This window comes from Vigna umbellata, chromosome 4, assembly GCF_029865625.1.
Source record: "Vigna umbellata cultivar VRB3 chromosome 4, Vumbellata_1.0, whole genome shotgun sequence".
In the NCBI taxonomy this organism is placed as follows: domain Eukaryota; kingdom Viridiplantae; phylum Streptophyta; class Magnoliopsida; order Fabales; family Fabaceae; genus Vigna; species Vigna umbellata.
Window position 1 is genome coordinate 30,257,500 of NC_142168.1, and position 20,259 is coordinate 30,277,758.

Below are 20,259 nucleotides of genomic sequence, written 5' to 3' on the forward strand. Positions count from 1 at the left end.
AAACAAAATATATGTTGAGATGTTAGTCATTTTGACCTTAAAAAGGGGGTTTTCGGTGTGGGAGTTTTTGAGCTAAGGGTTACATATAGTAAACTTAGTTTTAGAGTTTGTTTATATGTGAATTGTGATTGGTTAAGGTTGTTAATTAGTTGAAATTTGTTTTGGACAGAGGTATTAGTTTTTTGGTGATGTTTTTTTGATGGTTTTTAGGTGCAAATTGGGGCTCTTTAGTAGTGAAATTTTGATGTGCATGTTCTAAGATAGTTTGGAGTGGTTGGGGTCTGTCTTTGAGTCGTTTGTGACTTGTTTAAATCCCGAAGTTGCTCAAATATGAGCTTGAACTTGTGAAATTAAAGTTTAGTCTCTAAGGTGAGGTTTTGGTAGTTTTTGGATTGAAATATTGTGGTAAAACAATTTAAAATGAGTTTAGGTTAGTTTATATACTTTTGGTTAGGTCCATTTTAGTTTAAAATACAATCTAGGAGTGTTAGAAGTTGGGAAAGATGCATAGGATATGTCATGAGTGGTTGAAGGGTGCAAATTCTACAATTTTAGTGTTGTAGAATTATGCAATCTAGTTGAGTGAGTATAACACTTTTGGTTGAGCGGGTGTAGTCACTCAGCGAGTAAAACTCACTCTTTTTGTATTCGCAGAGTGAGTCATGGAGGCTGAGCAAGTGGGTTGGCATACACTTTTAGCTGAGCAATCATACTTGGTGGTTGAGCGAAAATATCATATTTTCAAAGTTTTTATATACTTCTTAAGGTGTATTCAATGTATGTGATTCTTTGAATGATTGATTTATAATATGAACTAGAAACAATATATATATATATATATATATATATATATATATATATATATATATATGTGTGTGTGTGTGTGTGTGTGTGTGTGTGTGTGTGTGTGTGTGTGTGTGTGTGTGTGTGTGTGTTTCAAATGGTTTCAAAGTTGTGAAAGTGAGTTTCTAGGTTGTATAGGTTTCAAGTATTATTAGTATGAATATAAGATGCTCAGTTCTGATGGGTTATCCTGACACTCTAATGACCTTTCATGCTTAAGCAAAGAGTGATGAGTCATGTGGTGAGAGTAACAAGAGGTTTTAGTCTAGGTGTTTCCAGTATGACCTAAGACGCGATAGGGACTAATCTTGTGTGGTAGCTTTGATGGTTATCAGCTATTCTACCACACAAATGCATAACCTAATATGGTCCTAGCCTGTGAGCCTTTCTCCATCTGGCGAATGACAATGTTAAAGGACTAACCTTGTGTGGTTGCTTTGATGGTTATTAGTTGTTCCACCACACAAAGAGCATAACATGTTATAGCTCAACCTTCATTGTGTATTCGGATGGTCAAGTTTAAGTTTGTTGCATGTTTAGGATAAATGTTTATATTATTTGAAGCGTAAAACATGTTGTAATCTATTTTATTATGATAAATTGTTTTACCACTAGCTTACTTTTGCTTTTTGTGCTGTTTGTCTAAGTGTTGTTTGTCTAAGTGTTGTTTTATCTTTTGCTGCGATCACTTAAATGGTGTGAGTTTAGAAAAACGTTCTTTTTCAATCGTTTCAAGAGGTGGAGTGAAGGAAACAAATTGTTATGTGGATTTAAAAAATAAATCTATTGTATTTTTATAAGTTTGTTCTCATCCAAATAACTATATATATTATTATATATATATATATATATATATATATATATATATATATATTTAACGTAATATTTTAATAATTTTATATTATTAAAATGAAATATTACAAATTCACACTTAAGTTAAAATTAAAATTGAAGTTGAATAATAATGTATTTATATTTAAAAGCAAATAATTGTATGTATATAATAACTATATATATATATATTTATGTTTATGAAGTAAGTTATCAACTTATTATATTACATATTTATAATTTAATAAATTTATTTATAAGCTCACAATTTATAACCTAAAAAATAATCAACCAGCAATTTATAAATTAAAAAAGCTACGTTATCGAATAATTTTTATTCAGCAATATTTGTTTAAAATAATGAGAAGTGGGAGACCACTAACACAGACAAAAAGTCACGGCAAAGTACACAGGTAGAGCACGCGCTAGCGACTAAGGCTTATGATATCATCACCTGCGGTATCGCCACCAACACACAAAAGGCTCTCAGCATTTCAAAATTAACTCTTTGCCCATGGGGTAATTCTATCACTCTATCCCGCTATTTCAGATCTAGCGTTAGATTTTGGGAGACGTTATTATGACCAGCGAAAAGACGGAGAGCTTGTTTTTTCAGATTTCTTAATTTTTTATATTTTGAAAATTATTATTTAAAATAAATATGTGAAAGTTTAAGTATAAGCAAATGTATATGAGAAAAAGAAGAATGTGAAAGTATAATCAAATTAATTATTTTCTATGAATCACGTTTTATAATATATATATATATATATATATATATATATATATATATATATATATATAATATACGGTATTAAAAAGCATTTATATGGAGATTTAGATTTTGAGTTTTAATTTGTGCTCATTTTCAACCCATGTTTAAGGTTTACTTTTATTCTCTTTGATATTAATTTTTAGTTTTCTTTGTGAAGTAATTATGTCAATAAGAGAAAAGAAATGGTTCCATTAATAGTGATACTTATAAAATGATGATGATTGTCATCAGAAATATAAGAACGAAGTTAATCGCAATGGTAGTAATTATTTTATTTGTTGTTTTCTAATGAAATATTTTTCTCAAAATGCATAAAAGGATGGTTTAGTGGACATATCATTATAAAGATATAGCTTTTGATCATCTTACTAATTTAAATATTTTTAATTAAAATAAAAGGTTTTGTTAAATATTCAAATTCTTTATACTTTTAACCGATATAATTTCTTTATATTCAAACCCTTTACATAGAAATAAAAAAAAGACTTTAATTAATTTTTGACTTTCTTATAAATTTAGATGCTTTTATGTAAATTTTTATTTTATTGAGTAATTTATCTTTTTTACATTTTTAATTAATTTTTAATTATATAATTATATTTTAAATTTGATCAATTTGACGTGACTTAATTTTGTAATCTACAACATAACAATACAAATTTGGATAATTATATAAACGAAGCTTTAATCCTAATTATTTAAAAAGAACATTATTTTGTGTCTTTACACAATTGATTTAATTCATTAAAAAAAACTTAATTACAAAATGTTAAGATTTAAAACATTTTAAATCAAATATTTTTTAATAAAAAATTAATTAAAATACTTATATGTATTAAAGACTGCAATTTTACGTAAGTTATTGTTTTATGTAAATATAAGGTAAAAACCATTTAATTAAGAAAATAAAGATTTTAAATACTCTATAAAATTTTTTGTAATAAGATTAATTAAAAAGTTTAAATTAATGACAAATTTAGAATTTAAATATATCAAAATAAAGTACAATATCATTAATATTCATTATATATAACATAAGAAATTAAATGAAAATAAATATTTAAATAATATTTTTATTAGAACGAGTGAAACATATACGGGGTTATTTTTTATTATATCAAGAATTTATTAAACAATAAAATATTTTTTATTAAAAATAATTATAAAATAAATAATTTGTATAATGTTTTATTGTTAAATAAATTTTTATTGTAAATAATTATTTAAATTTAAGAAAAAATAGTTATTAAAAAGATAAAACGACAAATTTCAACCTATAAAATAATTAAATTTAGATTAACAGTCATTTAAAGAATAAAATTGAAAATATAATTAATTTAGTTAAAAATAACTGTTACTTAAATGGTAAATTTGAATTTATATAATAATAATAATAGTAATAATAATAATTCTTTTTATATATAGCTATAGATTACATATAATCTAATACAAGATTAGATGAAAAATCAGAATGTAAAAAAACAAAATTGCAACTTTATTTTTATAAAACTTAAAACTACACAAAGAAAGTAAGTCCCATCCTCTTAATATGACAAATAATTAATCATGACAAAAGATAATTATTCCATCTAAATAATAAAAAGAATGTTTGAAAAACAAATGCAAAAGAAAAGGAATATCATTTGACAAAATTAATAATATATTAATTATCTTCTTGAATTGCCCTTTACCAACACTGTAAACATTAATAATAAATTATTAATAAACTAAAACCTACAGGAATAATAAATGAATAATTGATTAAAACACACATCGGTAATAAGTGAATAATTAATTAAAAGGATCATTGAAATTTCTTGAAAACGTTATCTTCATGAACACATTAATTACATATATGAACATTTCACGAAAACATTGAGTGTATATATATATATATATATATATATATATGATGCTAGAAAGAAAGAAAGCAATATGAGAAAGAGTGAGAGAGGAAAAGCAGTAAGAGTGAAAAAGTGTAATAAATTAGGGTAGAAATCGAGGGTTTTGCAGAAGGGCACGTGATGAGTTTGCAGAGGGAATCTAAGGAAGGTGATTCCCGAGACATATGGCGTTAAAGCATCCAACAAAAGCAAAAGAAAGAAAACAGCTAGCACCTCTGCGTCTGGTCCACCACGTTACCATCATATCTTCATTTACCACACATTTTTTTATGATTTTCGAGATAAAAAAGCTGAGCTGTGGTGGTGAAATTTGCATGCGTTCCCTTTCATCTGCCTTATTTATGGAAGTGAATGAGAGTAGCTTCCAGTAGGGTTCAGTAGGTAGGGTTTTCATTATGGTCAAGGGTTCTCTATTGACCCTTTACCCTTAACCTTTTTCAATACCATTAGGGTTGTTGAGCCTAGATTTATCACTGCCTTTTCCATTTCGAGTACCTCTCCCATGCCCACTCACTTCATCTATATAAATATTGACTCTTTTCTCACAAACAATCTTGTGGAGGATCCTAGATCTCAGATCTAAGCCTTTTGTTTTGCTGTTCTTTCTCAGAAATCTTGAAAGAAAGAAAGGCTCCTGCTGTGTTTTTCTGCCTTCAGGTCTCAGGTCTTTATCCCTCTGAGTTTCAGATCCGGTTTATGTTTATGTTTATGGTTCTTTGCGCATGTTCTTGTTCTTGATCTTGATTCTTGGTGTTTAATGAAGTGGGAAAGCTTTTAGGTTATGGCTGAAGGAAGAACAGAAAAGGGGTTATGGAGTGGAGCTCCTTGAAGTCCAATCGAGGATGTTACTGGGTGGGTTGAGCTGCTTAGCTATGGATCCCACAGTTCTACCCATCAACGTGTTTTGTGGTAGTCTTGTGGCTTCCATATCTGGGGAGCTTCATCTGCCTCTGTCGTTTTATCCTTCTTTGGATTGAAGGGAGCTCTACACCTTTCTCTCCTTCCATCTGTCATAGTGTGTTTTTGCTGTTGAATAACCTTTCTCCAGTGATGAACATGTGTTTGGAATAGTTCTTTTTAATCTTCAATCCATTGAGATTCTGCTATGAGGTACTGATATTTTTTTACTGGTTCTTTTGGATCTGGTTTTGTGTGCTTCGAAAAGCATGGTTAGACATTTGATTTATACATGTTTTTGGATATTTTTTTCTGCCTAACTCTTTCTGCAGATTCGTGTCCTCGACCTTCGTTTAGGGTTGAGTTTTCTGAATCATCGTTGTCTACTGAATGATGATACATATTACAAGATTTTGGAGAAGTAGCGATCTGGATCTGTGTTGAAGATAATTGGACGGTGATGTGACATACGCAGCATGAAGCATTCCATTGGTGTTGGATCCGTTCTTTGTTCAAGATTGTTTTATTTTCGAATGTAACACTTAAATTTTTTAGGGATCACTTTATTAGTTGTAAATTGTAATAGAAGCATATGAAAAATTTGTTAAAGAAGATTGTTTTAAATGTTGTCTTGTTTCTTAATAAATATCTCTAGATTATTTTAGGAGACTATATTAATCTATAAATTTTAGGAATGAATGAGAATGTTTCTATGGCACTTTGTGGTTGATATGTTTTTAGGGAAATTGTTTCATATGTTCAGTTATGTTCTATAAGCATGTTATGGAATAAATTATAAGTTCAATTTTGAAGAGAAGTTTTTGATTTTTTTTTTCTTGGGGTCAAGACATATTGTTGTGCTTGATGTGTTTTTATGAAGTATACAGTTCTATCTTCATTTCCCATTTCTGTAAGAACTATTTATTATTTGTCTAATTCTGTGGGTTTCGTCAAATTTTGTTAATAAATTTATCAGTAAATTCTGTTGGAAATTGTTCGTGTTAGATGTATAACGTTTCTATTTATATAACCTGCATCATGCAAATAGTTAAACTTGTTTATAACTTTTTTTATCTTAGAAACGTAGTTTTAGATATGTGCAATGATTTTTGAACATGAAGAATCTATGCTATGTTTTAAATAAAAAGATCTCTGTAATGGAAGAACTGCTAAAGCTTGGTTGTTTGTATTTTTCAAAAATTAGTCAACGTTAGAACAAAAATTACTGAAGTTGAATTCTGAATGAGTATAATATTTAACTAAACATTTTTTATTGTGTGTAAGAAACTAATGTGTACTATATAATCAAGTACTTTATAAATTAACATCAAAAGTTTATGTTATATATAAAAGAATGAAAAAAATATTAGTTTCTGAAACCTGTTTCTCCTTTCTCATCTCTAAACTCTTCTTATTTTCAATTTTTAAATAATGTTCTTTCACATTTGTTTATTCTTCTCATCGTTTTAGATTGAATTATACCTTCTAGAAGGTAAAATAAGAATGAGAGTCTTTCTTTGAATATCTTAAATTTGTTTTTCTACCTAATTGACCGAAATCTTGGTTTTGATATTTGAGATAAAAAATTAATATTTGAAGTATTTGGGATTTTTAAAATACGGGAGTTCACCTTTCTTCGAGTTTCTTAAATAAAGTTTTCACTTAAAAGAAGTTTATTTTTAATGATATTTTGTTAGTGAAAATAAATTAGAGATATCGTTTATTTTGACGGAATTAGGGAGGATAATAAGAATTTTAAGTAAATATGTATATATATGAAATTTTAGTATTGAGAGGATAATGGAAATTCTAGTAAGAGGATTATAAACCCGTTTTCAACTCTACGATGTTTTGTTTATTTTTAGACAAAAACAGAGTGAAAGAAATAAAAAGAGGTGAAGAGATAACTTTTTAATTCAATTTGGGAGGAAGGAAGTATGAAAGTTTTATTTAATTGTATATAAGGTAAAGGAAAAAACCTACAATATGATAAACATATAATTAATAAACTAAAAATTATAAATAATGAGACTTTATTCTATTAATAGTAATTTCACCCTTCTCTTTCTTTTTCTTGAAATACGGTTAAATAATTTTCATTTTCAGTCTCATAAGATTGAATTTTGTTTTCATTTTCAAATTGTATTAAATAATCGAAAGAAAAAAAAAACTGAATCCTTTAAGTGCAGTTAAGTTAAATTTGTGCAAAATTGAGTTTAAGAAAAGAAACCGTTTTATAACAATAATTCGAGTGCTAGATGTCAGGTAGTTGTCACCGGTTGCCTAGTGGGATGCTAAGCACTAATTCTTTACCGTTGAGCGTGAACTAGAACTTAAGTTCTAGGAAGCCTCTATGTTACTTTCACTTTCTATAAATTTCCCGAATTAATATGTTTTAGATTTTATATTTGTGTCTCATGATTAATTATTAAGATTTTGTAATGCATGAATTCTATGGATGATGATAGTGTACGGACTTCTATGGGAAGTGTTGTAATGAGTTTTTAGTTTAGAGTTTATTGAATTGTGATTTGATCAGATTATCCTAACTTTTACTTTCCAACTCATAGAGAAATATATCTACTTGTGAGAGTCAAATGATGTTCGTACATAATTTATGAGTCTACTGAATATACTTATCTTTCGAAAATAGAGTCAAATGTCTAACTCTTAAAAGCGGTAAGAGTTGAGCATATGAGATTGTGTTTATATGTGATGCCAATGAGAGAATGTGTTGTTAAGATATTTGATTCTTGTTAAATATGGATTGATAAATTATTTGAGTCAATTGGATTGAGTCACACAATATGATAAATTGTTTGAGCGATATATCATTGAACATGTGGACTTATTAATAATATGTTAAATGAACTATGATGATAATATATGAATAAGAGAAATTGAACGATGAAAGTAAAAGAAAAAGCTTAGTTGAAGTTGAAATTTTTATATTTGACTTATTAAAAATGTACATTATGCAAAATGAGGATACAACATGATATTAGATCATTTGTATAGAAAATGATGTGATTAAATATAAAGATTACAAAGTTTATATATTAGATTGTTTATCAAAAGAACCAGTCTAAAATCCACATGTTAAATCGATTATAAAAGAAATCAATATAATATCTTAATTTAAAAAATGAAAATAAAAATTAAGAACCCGTATATAGATCGATTATGAATCGATCTAATAATTATCAAATTTTTTAATCCCACGTTATTAGTGAAGGATTTTTTTTCACTTCAATGTCATATTAGATTAATTATTTTACCATCCATCTAACTTATTATATTAGTAATTTCTAAATCGAGCCTAAAACCGATGTAATATGTTCTAAACAACTAATATATAAAAAAAAGTAATTTTTGTACTACAGACACTAACTTACCTTTTGTTTATTATTATTGTTTGTTTATATATTATGATTATATGTTATATGTAAACGTATGATAATATAAGTAGAAATGATGTACAATAGTAAAACTGTTGATGGTCTTTTTAGGAAGAGTAGTTATGGCTTAAATAAATAATTTTTTGTATTGCATAAATCCTTCTAGTTGATGAAGTTTGATACGTGTTTTTTAAATTTACATGAATTAGGTGATACATTTTAAATCTTCTTTACAAAAGTTGAAAAATGCTAAAAAAATAAAAAAATGACACTTTAAAATACATGAATTTTTAGACACTATCTTTTTTTTTCTTCTTTATACTATAAATAAAATAAATGTAAAATTGTATATCCCTATCATCATTCTATAAAAAAAATCCTAAATTGTTTCCGGAAAATCGAGAGTGAAGAATTCCCATACCCTGATTCCACCGTCTGTGCAACCACAGAACAATGTTCTTCCATCGCCACTCCAATTCAAGCTCGAGCAGTAAGTATTATGGAAGCTAAATTCTTCAACAATCTTCTTCAGCTCCAAACTCCAAACAATCACAACTTTTTCTGTGGCAATGCTCAACAAGAACTTCGAAGGACAAAAGCTCAAGCTATGAACGAAGGAACCACCGTCAATCTCATGAAGCATAACGCCTTGTTCCAGGTCCCACAGTTTCACCAATCCATCCGTTCCGCCACTCGCCATCACCGTGCCGTCCGGTGAAACCGCCACCGTCTTCACAAAACCATCGTGTCCGGAGGTCGCAAAGCTCTCAACCAACGCGCCTCGATTATTCATGTCCAAGTCCCAAACCTTAACGCTGCCGTCCCACGCCCCCGTCACCAGCCTCGGCGACGCCGTCGCCGGGACGAAGCGTACGCACGAGAGCCAATCGGAGTGGCTGTCCGAGTTCGACTTGCACATCCCTAACACGTTCCACACCTTGACGGTATTGTCGTGACTGCCGGAGGCGATGACGGAGTCGTTGAAGAGCGCGACGGACACGGCACGATCGGTGTGACCGACGAAACGGTGCGTGCTGATGCCTGTGGCGATGTTCCAATAGCGGAGGTCGCCGTTCCATGAGGCGGAGATGGCGTGTTTGCTGTTGGAGGACAAAACGACGTCGCTGACGATGTGAGTGCCGGTTAGGCAGCGTTGCGGAACAGCGTAAGAATTAGAGTCGTTGATGATGCGCCACACGATGATGCATCTGTCGAAGGAGGAACTAATCATGATGGTTGGATCGTTGTTGGTGCTTATTGAGGTCACTCTGCCCACGTGGCCATTTAGTCTTGCAAGGTACACAAAAACCTCTTCCTTTTTCATATTTCTTCTCTTTCTAACTTTGCTTTTCTGAATTCTTTCTCAGTTTTTCCAATCACTTCTATAATGTATATATAAATAACTTATTTATTTATCTATTCTATCTACTTATCATTCTATATTTTCTAAACAGATATTTTATCTTTTAGATTTTGAAGATTATATGTGGATGTTATGCAATAATTATCTCATACAATAATGATTATAATTAAATCAATCTATTTATCTATAGATATAGATATATATATATATATATATATATATATATATATATATATATATATATATATATATATAAATATAAATGTTTGATAGAAATGTATTAAATATCACTTATTCTTTTAAACTATATCATCATGTAATTTTTTATTTTATAAATAGATCACGTTTTTAAATTTTTGGTTTTTTCTATTCATGTGTGTGGATTTTGAATATTGATGAATTATTACCAAATCATAACTATTAGACCGACAGTTGTATCCCATTTACCTGCATTAGTATTATTATTAATATAAATTATTGTAATTCTGTATTATTATATCGTTTTCTATAACCAATACTAAATTGTTGTTGTAATCGCAACAACTAAAATAATATGATTTTTTTTCTCATACAAATAAAAAAATCTTAAAATAAGCTCAAGTTGGTTGAGTTTCATTGAACTTTTTGAAGGGGGCTTAAATATATACGTGAATAAAGTGGTATTAGCAAGCTCATTGATATGACAATATTGATTTGGCAATGTGTAGAAAAATTAAGTAAAGAAAATATTAAATAAGATATAACTTATTTTAGTTATTGTATTATTTATAAGATCTATTTTACTGTTTAAGAATTATAGTTCAGTTCATTAATATTAATAGATTGTACAATATATCTAATAATATATCTAATGATATGGATAAAATAAAATAAAACATAAAGATCAAATAAAACATACAGATAAAATAAAGATAAAGATAATATATTAAGCTATAAAAGTAAAAAATAGAGATAAAATAAAGATAAAACTAATATATCAAGTGATAAAAATAAAAGATAAAAGTAATATATTAAATAACAAAGATAAAAATAATATATATAGGATGGAAATTTTCGATAATCATTTTAGAAGATAAATAAGGACAAACTAAGCTAGTTTCTTTTTTAATTAAAATTAACTATGAATAAGTTAGAAATAAAATTTTTGATGAATTAATTTATACAGATATATTTTAATCTTATAAATAAACTACTTTTTTTTCTTATTTTAATTTTATAGAAGTGTTTACAAACATGCATAAGTTGTTAAGCAGATTATAGATAATAAACCCAATACGTTTTGTTTAATCCACAATACGCAGACTGAAAATTAGAGATGCAAAATGATGATAATAATGTTACCGTATTAAAGAAAGTTTAAATTCGTTTGGACCCTAACTATTTATTAGAATTTTATTACTTCGTCAACTAAACTAAATAAGTCTGAAATGAAATCTTGATAATTTCAATGACAAGACAATGAAGAGAAGATTGTTTTGCATGGTGATGTTAATTATCCCGTTTGTTATGTACGTGAGGTGTTTTCTCATTCCTGATTATGAATAGATGACAATTGATAAAGAACATCTGTAAAACTAACGAAGGTCTTTTAAATAATAAAGTTAGCCACATAAATTTTAAAATTAGAACAATAAAATTTCATAGCCATATCAGTTTTTAAACAAACTACACAAAATCAATAATAAATTCACCGGTTTTTCCATACTTTTGACTTTTACAACAGATCAAAACGTATCCAAAATCGAATCATGTTACAGTTGAATCTAGGGAGAATAAAAAAAATATGAAATGGAAAAAGAGTCTGGCATTCAGACAATTTACAAAATATGCCAGGACGAAAATATGTATACACGCCCAAATTCGTGATTATGAAAGTGGGTTCCAAGTAATCAAACTTTTGTATGTAGATTAGCCACTGCCTAATGTCTTCTATTCATAACTAGTAATGGGAAACAAAAAAGTTTACCTGCCTACAAATATCTACAGGGACGTTTTCGCTCCCTCCGTGGCCTGTATTGCGTTAGGGGAGGAAAAAGCTCGTCATCCTTTTCTTCCACAATGATATGGGTTGGTTTAGCAACAGAACCATGTACAAAAGTCTCCATATCTTCAACATGCTTTGACATTGACGGTCCACTGTCATCAGATATGATGGTTGCCTTGCTTGCACTATGTTCTTCATTTAATAATACAGATCCTGTTTTTAATTTGGCAGGGTGACCCTTTCTTGGGATTTTTTTCAGAATGCATGCAAGGGTCATCTGGTCGTCGTCATCATCATCATCACTTGTCCAAGTATTTGTATCCTCCTGGTTTCTCACTCGTCTATCAGAAGCAATATTCGGCTGCACGAACAAATTTTTAGTTCCAACTGTCTCGCGTGAATGAGACAAACCGTCTTGATCATCAGATGGGTTTTGACTTTCCGCCTGCTCAGGAACATCAGTAATCCTAGCGAAGGAAGTCTGACTTAAATTTTTGGTAAATCTAGATAATGTCTCATTTGATTTGTTGCGTAAAAAACATGAAAGGGTTATGCTGTCTGAATCTTGATTTTCAAAATTGGTAACACAGGTAGACTGGTTTTCTGAACCCTCAATGCAAGTCACCTTGTCACTACAAGAGACATCCACTAATTCCTGGGGAGAATTTCGACTACTTTTTGTGCGTCTTTTGGACTTCATCTTTTTCTGGGGATGATTGCTGCGTGCAGAGATAGAGTAGAACTCATCATCGTGATATACCTCTGTATCTCGTACTTCTTTAGTGCGTTTAGTTCTTTTTGCACCTTTCTTGGAGCTCTTTTTCTTGGGAACATTACTGCAAGCAAGGTACGACAATTAGAATACAAAGGTATACCGGAACCAATTTTCAATTTCAAACATTATATGGCCAGCATATATTTACTGAAACAAATATATAAATTGGATCAGAAACTTAAGAAACATAAGGTTTACAGGGATTATAAAGACAAACCAAGTACAGTTCCTTACAGAAACAATAACTCTGGTTCTTGGAGGCACTAGTATAGTCCCAACATATAGTTTTTACCTCCTTTTCTCTAAACCCAAAATGTATCTAAATACAAACATCTCTTATTCTTAACTAACTCTTTGGACATGGTAACTAGCTCCTAACTACTTGTATCTACATCAATTAGCTTATTCACATTTCCCTTGTTTCTTCTCGGATAAACCTCTGTAACAGGGGTCGTATCCTATCAAACAATAATCCTAACAATCCTGGCATCACATGTGTAAGATGTTGAGAAACAAAGGCAAAATGAAAGGGAGATTAAAGGGCAGTACCTTGACTTGTGCTTCTTCCTGATGTTTGAAGAACCAACATCAGATTTTGGAGCTAACGCAAGTAAAGGTAGAAAGTCATTAAGTGTAATGGTTGGGCGTTCAGATTCTCGATCAACGAAGTTACTACCAATAATAGACCTTTGCTTCTTTCTTGCTTCTTGAAGCAAAGGAACTTGTTCAGGACATAACACCTTCCATCTCCTGTTCAATGAGAAGAATACACGTAAGATTACAGAGATTGAAGGATTTGAGATTTTCATCATTGAAGTTAATTTGAGCTCATACTTTCGGCATTGAGAATCAGTACGGGGAGGCACTTCTTCAGCAATTTTAGACCAGCAATATCCATGCTTGGCAATTGCATCTTCCAATTTTAAATCCTCTTCCTCAGTCCATCCACCCCATTTCAAAGAAGGATCCAGACTATTGAGGTATCTGTCATAAGAATTTTCAAGAATTTTAACAAGAACCTAAGACCGTAAGGAAATTATGTCACCAAAAATTTTAAACAAAACACAGCAAAGTACCTGTCCCTACACTGAGATTGGATCCGGCCAGGAACATAATTAGCTATTTGATTCCATTTCCGCCCAAAAAGCATGACTGCTACTGTTAAGCGTATATCTTCCTCTCGTGTAAAGCTCCCTTTCTTCTCCGGACAGAGGGATTTTTTCCATCTGCATCAGCAGACAAAATGAAGCTACAAATAAACTTCACTTCTCCAATAAACTTTAACTCTGTTAATTTATTGAACCAGACATAATTGAATTGCAGATATTTAACCTTTTAATATCAGCGATCATATAGTCATTTCATTTTCAATAATGTTTCTTTTTGTTTTTAACATAAAGCAACCTCGTAAGTGTAACAAAGGAGATAAAGAAAGAGCCTTGGACCATTCTTAATGGATACTTCTTTTCATGTCATGAAGATATCAAAGCAAATCACTTTTCAAATTTGGCCAGGTTCATGATGCATTGAGAGAAACAAGGTATGGAAGTAATGCATCTCTTCAAAAGGTTATACATAGAAGGACACGATCATTTGCATTTCTATATAGTTCAACCTCCAGAAATACATAAAATACCACCATCCTAAAGAAGTAACCAGATATTCTCTTCCAGTTGAAACTGGGTTATACAAACTTCCTTTCCCAACCTGCCACTTTTCAACAATACTGTATAAACAAATAAACAAGCAATAATAGTTCAAACAATACTGAGCTGAAATCAAATTATTGAATAGGACAATCACCACAAATCATCAAAGCCACATAATAACAGCCTAAAAGAAGATTATTCCAAGGCATCCGTATCATCAAACTGTGAACTACACATAAATATACCTTGTTATCTTAAGTAAGATGAAAAGCTGCTGTCAAATATTATTTGATTTCAAATAATGGGCTACAAACATGAAAAATTAAATTACCAACCTATTTGAGCACTGGGTTCCTGTCCGCCGTTCTAGAACAGAAGCCACACACTGCCAATTGCTATCACCAAAATATGTCACCGCAGAACATAGTTGACCATCTTCTTCCTCAGTCCATTCACTATTTAGCATGGAAGGATTTAAGCTCCTTTGGAATCGTGACAAGCATTGAAATGGAGTCCTGCTTGTGCCCAATGCTGAAGCAATACTGAACCAGTTCCTGATGCCCATATCTTGGACAATAAGTAAAAGGGACTTGTCCTCTTCCTTAGTCCATGCACCTTGGTTGACCAAAGGATCTTCATAATTCAACCACCTGCGGTAGCAAACATTTAAAATATAGTGCGTCAAAGGTATGGAATCCAACCATTCATACATAGACACTATTCTATGGTCTACATAACAGACATCTATGATGATGACAACCACCACAGACTTATTAAGCACGACTATATTAAAAATCATGTCATGTACAACCCCACCTGCATGATGTGTTGATCTTGAACTCTTACTGAAACCCAAATTTGGTAAACTGTATGTGATGGTGATCGTCATAGATGTCTGCAATGTAGGGGAAAAATATTCTTCATAGAAAGGCAATAAACACGAAACAATAGTCAAAGAACTGTATGGACAGGACTAAGAACCAATAATAGCAACATAAACATTTTATCATAACCAAGAACCATATTCATGCATACAAACACGCAAAAGAAAACTTCACCAATTAGTATATACATACCCTCATTAAAAACATAAAATACTTATCATAGCAAAGATCAATTTTTTCACGCACAAAAAGAAAAGATCACAGATTAAAAAACATATACCTTGATTCACATTCAGAACCAGTATGGCAACCAACATACATAGAAGCTATGAGATCCCAATTAACTTTAGGCAAAAAATTTCTAATCCTCTCTGGTGTGACTTCGAGACCCTCAACAGATGCAATTATATTATCCATGTCATCAGCACTTCCAAGCAAGCCCTCTGAACTGTAAAAGGAGGTACGGTACGTCAAGGGTAAAATTTAAAAACACAACCGGGGAATGATGACATTGGTCAAGCAGCAGTTAGTAATTTAGTAACATAGGACAAAACAGAATTGATATTACCTTGTTCTATCAAGTGAAAGTGAGAGTTCAAGCACCATTTCTTGGAATTGTTGCTTAATTCCCTTAAAAAGATTTCCCCTGTCTGCCTTAGACCATTTTTTCCTTTCCAAGGAAAGTGGAAATCTTTCCAATACCATCCTATAATTAGCAACACGAGAATTTTCTTCTGGGCCATAACATATTGAAGTTACCTTTCTACGCTTCTGCCAGGAAAAAGTTGGATCAAGGATTTCCAATATAATCAGTGACAATTGACACTTCGACAAAACTAAGAAGGTGACAAATGCCATGTTGCCAGCCAGTAACTAGATAACGACAAAATTACCTAAATATTTGCACTCAGTAACTGTGCAAGACTGCTAAGCAATAGATTCAAACCCCTTAATCATACCCCCAAATCAGGCATAATACCCAAATCCAATAACAAAGACTGTAAATTTAACCTTCTAATCAAAGGCTGTAAAGAGAAAAGTTACAAATCTCAAACAAAAATGGTAAAGTATCAATGCCGTACTCATCTCCAATACATGTATATAAGAAGTATCCTTCAAATCTTTTATATTTTTTAAAATTTATTAACTGACATATTTGAGATATGGCTCCGATAACTTGAAAAGTTCCACATCAACTCCATGAATCACATGTCTAGGAAAGTGAACTTTAAGTTTAACTCAAACTTATAAAATTGACTTGTAAGATCAAATTTCCAGCTACTTATATACAATAAATTAGTCAATGCAAGATTTCTAACACATCCTTCACACAAAAACTAAATATCTCAAGCGTGGGAATAGATCTTATAAACCTTATTGGAATACACTCTAATATCATCTAAGAAAATGGACTTTAAACCTAACTCGACTTTACAAGAAATTAACTTGTAAAATGAGATTTGCATCTATTTATATATATTGTAATTTAGTAATATCTACGGCTGACGTAAGATCTCTAACATCATAGTTCAAGAGCCATTAATGGAGATGCATTGAAAAAGCTCTGCATTGTGCATGTAATTGCTAGATGATCCATATACTTGCAGGGAGACTTCAGTTAATGCCAATTAGCTTTAACTTGAAGAGCTATTGTAAATAATGTCAAAATTACGTATGAGTAGGACCAATGATGCTTTTCATGACATACTAACCTAAGTGGGGGCAAATATGTAAATTTATAACATGTTTACGAGGATTTATATATTTTGATGCAGTCAATGGGAGGATATGTAGCCATGTTTTAGCTATGATCACAAGTAACTTTTTTTTTGTATAACAATCATCATCCACTGTTACAGTAAAACAATAATATTACTTTACAAACAGTACATTTATGAAAAGCATGGTAGACAAAAGTGCACGCCAGCAGAGAAGTAGAACAGAATATCACTGGGCCTCTATAATCAAAAAGTGGAGCGGTTGCCAATAGCTTTTTTTGGTTGCTGTAATATTATTATCAGGGAAACCAAGTTTTACACTGAAACTTTTGTTTAGGGTTTTGGGGGTAAAATTGTGATTTCTCCCTAATTTTCTAAAGCCTTTTTCTTCAGAAACGCTAGGATTTTAAACCATTCATCTCAACCATTCCATTGAAAAAAAAAAACTACCTCTGTTTAACCTACATTTCCTTCATATGCTACAGCCTACAGGACTATATTTTTCCTGCACTTCATTCTTCCGTTGGACTTCCCAGTTCACATTTCGTTAACTTTTATTAAATTTTTAGTGCTCTTTTCTATAAATTTCACTACCAGCTTTCACTTTTTGAAGGACCCCATGTATTTCGTGACTGCAATTTGGCTTATTGTTTATCATGAATTTCTTTTCTTTTTGTATTTTTCATAGTACTTAAACGTACTATAGATATTTAGTCTGTGTTATAACATTTACAATAACAGTCACCCTGTTTCCCACTATAGCATCTTCAAAGAGGACTGTCACATGCCACTATTTGAGATCGGTAACTATGATGTAAAGTTTTTTCTTCTTTTTTTTTTTAATTCATGCTAGTATTAATAGGCCGTAACATATCTTGAACTTTTAAGAACCTTTCCTCGCCATTCCAGTTTTATATTAAGCATGTTTCCTGTATCCAGGCTTTCATAGGAGAGAACCCTTTCTCTCCATAACTTTCATATTACCAATCAAACCCACTAAGCTGTATTAAACGGATAGCATCTATAGTTTTCATAATTAAAAGATTAAGTTTCAACTGAATGAGAATCTTAAATATTATCCACTAATCTACCCAGAGATAAATATATCTATATATGACCAGTACCATCATTCATGATGAAATAGTACAAACGATAACTCAGACTTCAGTAAACAATAAAAGCATCACACAACTAACCTTAGACTTCTTTGGAGACCGTTTTGCTGATATTAATTGAACACGTGGATCTTTTTTCAGTGATAACACGTTCCCTGTTCTTCTAGTGCATGAAGCCTGGAAGTCCTTAAGAATTTTAATTTTATTCCTTATCTTTTTGTTTTCCTCAATTTTAGCCTCAAGCTCAATCAACTTACCTCTAAGAAATCTCTGTAAATCCCTATTTTTCTTAATGGCGTCAATAAAACACTGAACAACAGGAGGACAGCTCAATCTTTTCTGTTGTAATCTAGATGACTCCCAGGCATCAGGTTCAGAACTCTCAACAAAATCGCTAAGCTGCATTTCAATGTTTTCAATCAACTCCTCTGTGGCAGCCTCCATAGAATTTTGAGAAAAAGGACATAATTCACCACCATCTGGTTCGTAATGGGTTGAGCCATTAGCGATGTCACCCTCACAGCCCATGCTGGAGATCTGATCCTCCGCAACCAACTTTTTTATCCCACCTTCATGCAAACCTAATATTGTCATCATTCCAAGTTTTTGTTACAAAATAAATAAATAAATAACAAAGTCCTAAAACAGAACTGCCAACAAGACAACTTGGGGAATATATAAACATAGGTAAAAACCAAGTCCCACCACTTTGACTTTGACAAGAGATAATTAGGGAAGACTGAGATCCTGCATTGACTAGAAACTACAAAAAGCACCTGATAAGAGCTTATAAAGCTTAATACAATAGTTTTGTACGATGAATTCAGTTAGGTGCCCATAATCAAACAAACATACTACCAAATTCAGCTACACAAGAGACATCTAAAACTCATTTCAAGGCATCGTTTCAAAAGTCAAATACAGTTCAGTTAAGACATGCATATATCCAATGTTAATTTTAGATACACGAACATGCAGTCTTTCCTTCTCTTTTAGTTACCGCCAACCAATATCTATATTTTATTCTCTACTTATAGCTCACCTAGCATTATTATTTCCCTTGGATTCACATCCCAAATTCAAAAATTAGAAGTGAAAATTCAACAGCGAGAACGCACATAGGAAACCCAAATACCTTCGCTGTAGTCGCCAAACCTTTTCATGATGGCGCGCACGGTCTCGAGGTCATCCACGCCATCGTCGTCGTCAGACACGACCACCGCCGGCTCAAGTGGCGGAAGAACGGACAGAGGCTGGTATAGACTCTGCACTCTCTTAAGACATTCGAGGTCGTCCTGGTCGTCGGAGTCCGAGTCGGTGGCGACGGGAACAATGGCAGTGCCGGCGTCAGTGAGAGGTTCCAAAGATGGAACATCGTCTTCAGCTGCGAAATTATCATCGGCGCCAGGGACGACGATCATGCAGGCTCGGGAGAGCGCGGCCATATCCTCCTTGAAGCCGTCGTCATCATCGTCGTCGGTGGAGGAGAGATTGTCGTTTTCGAAATCGTCGACGCGAGGAGTCATCGCATTGAGAGTGTTAGGGCTTCTTAGGAGTGAAAGAGTGAGTGTAAAGGTTTGGTGCATTGAAAGGGTTTAAGCGGCGGCTTGTTTATGTTGGAACACGAATGCTCCAATTATAATATTATTTTATATATATATATATATATATATATATATATATATATATATATATATATATATATATATATATATCAAAGTATCTAAAATTAAAATTACTTATTATTCAGAATTTGAAAATATATATTTTATTTTAATATAAGGGTGCTAAAAGTATGACTTCTTTTTCACAACATATATTTCTTACATGTATTAAAACACGAAAAGCAGGTCTTTTGTAAAAAGTTAAAAGTAAGATTTCACGCTCTACAAAGAATAAATTAATTTTATGAATTTTACCTATAAATTTAATGATTTTAAAATCAATCCGTATTAAAATTTTCAATAAATAAAAAATTATACCCATAGAGCACTTATCATAACAATCAAATTTATGTAAATTCAAATATTATATTATAATTCCAGACAAAAAATAGCTTTTAAAATTTAAGATAGAAACTTTATTATGGATTAGGTTGAATGCGCTCCATATATTTCAAACCT

The 20,259-nt window shown here is 31.3% G+C and overlaps 2 protein-coding genes and 1 long non-coding RNA gene across 4 annotated transcripts; 1 reads left to right on the top strand and 2 right to left on the bottom strand.

Moving 5' to 3' along the window:
• The first annotated feature begins 4,419 nt into the window (after positions 1-4,419).
• On the top strand, positions 4,420-6,055 carry LOC148199822 (uncharacterized). Its single transcript, XR_015785795.1, has 2 exons — positions 4,420-5,017; positions 5,117-6,055. It is a non-coding gene; the product is annotated as an uncharacterized LOC148199822 (long non-coding RNA).
• A 2,972-nt stretch (positions 6,056-9,027) lies between these two features.
• LOC148199823 (small ribosomal subunit protein RACK1y-like) lies at positions 9,028-9,441 on the bottom strand. Its single transcript, XM_088112786.1, has one exon. The coding sequence runs from the start codon at positions 9,439-9,441 to the stop codon at positions 9,028-9,030; it is 414 nt and encodes a 137-aa protein (XP_087968912.1).
• Positions 9,442-11,688: 2,247 nt separating this feature from the next.
• LOC148199824 (uncharacterized) lies at positions 11,689-19,754 on the bottom strand. Of its 2 annotated transcripts, none has more exons than XM_088113230.1 (9): positions 19,272-19,754; positions 18,218-18,705; positions 15,872-16,074; positions 15,584-15,751; positions 14,755-15,069; positions 13,847-13,996; positions 13,605-13,754; positions 13,320-13,520; positions 11,689-12,831 (listed from the first exon to the last, which is right to left on the bottom strand). In XM_088113230.1, the coding sequence occupies exons 1-9, from the start codon at positions 19,720-19,722 to the stop codon at positions 11,982-11,984; spliced, it is 2,976 nt and encodes a 991-aa protein (XP_087969356.1). In that variant the 5' UTR covers positions 19,723-19,754; the 3' UTR covers positions 11,689-11,981. The 2 variants fall into 2 exon arrangements, with proteins under 2 accessions (XP_087969356.1, XP_087969355.1); XM_088113229.1 differs by having other exon boundaries at positions 18,218-18,717.
• Positions 19,755-20,259: the final 505 nt, after the last annotated feature.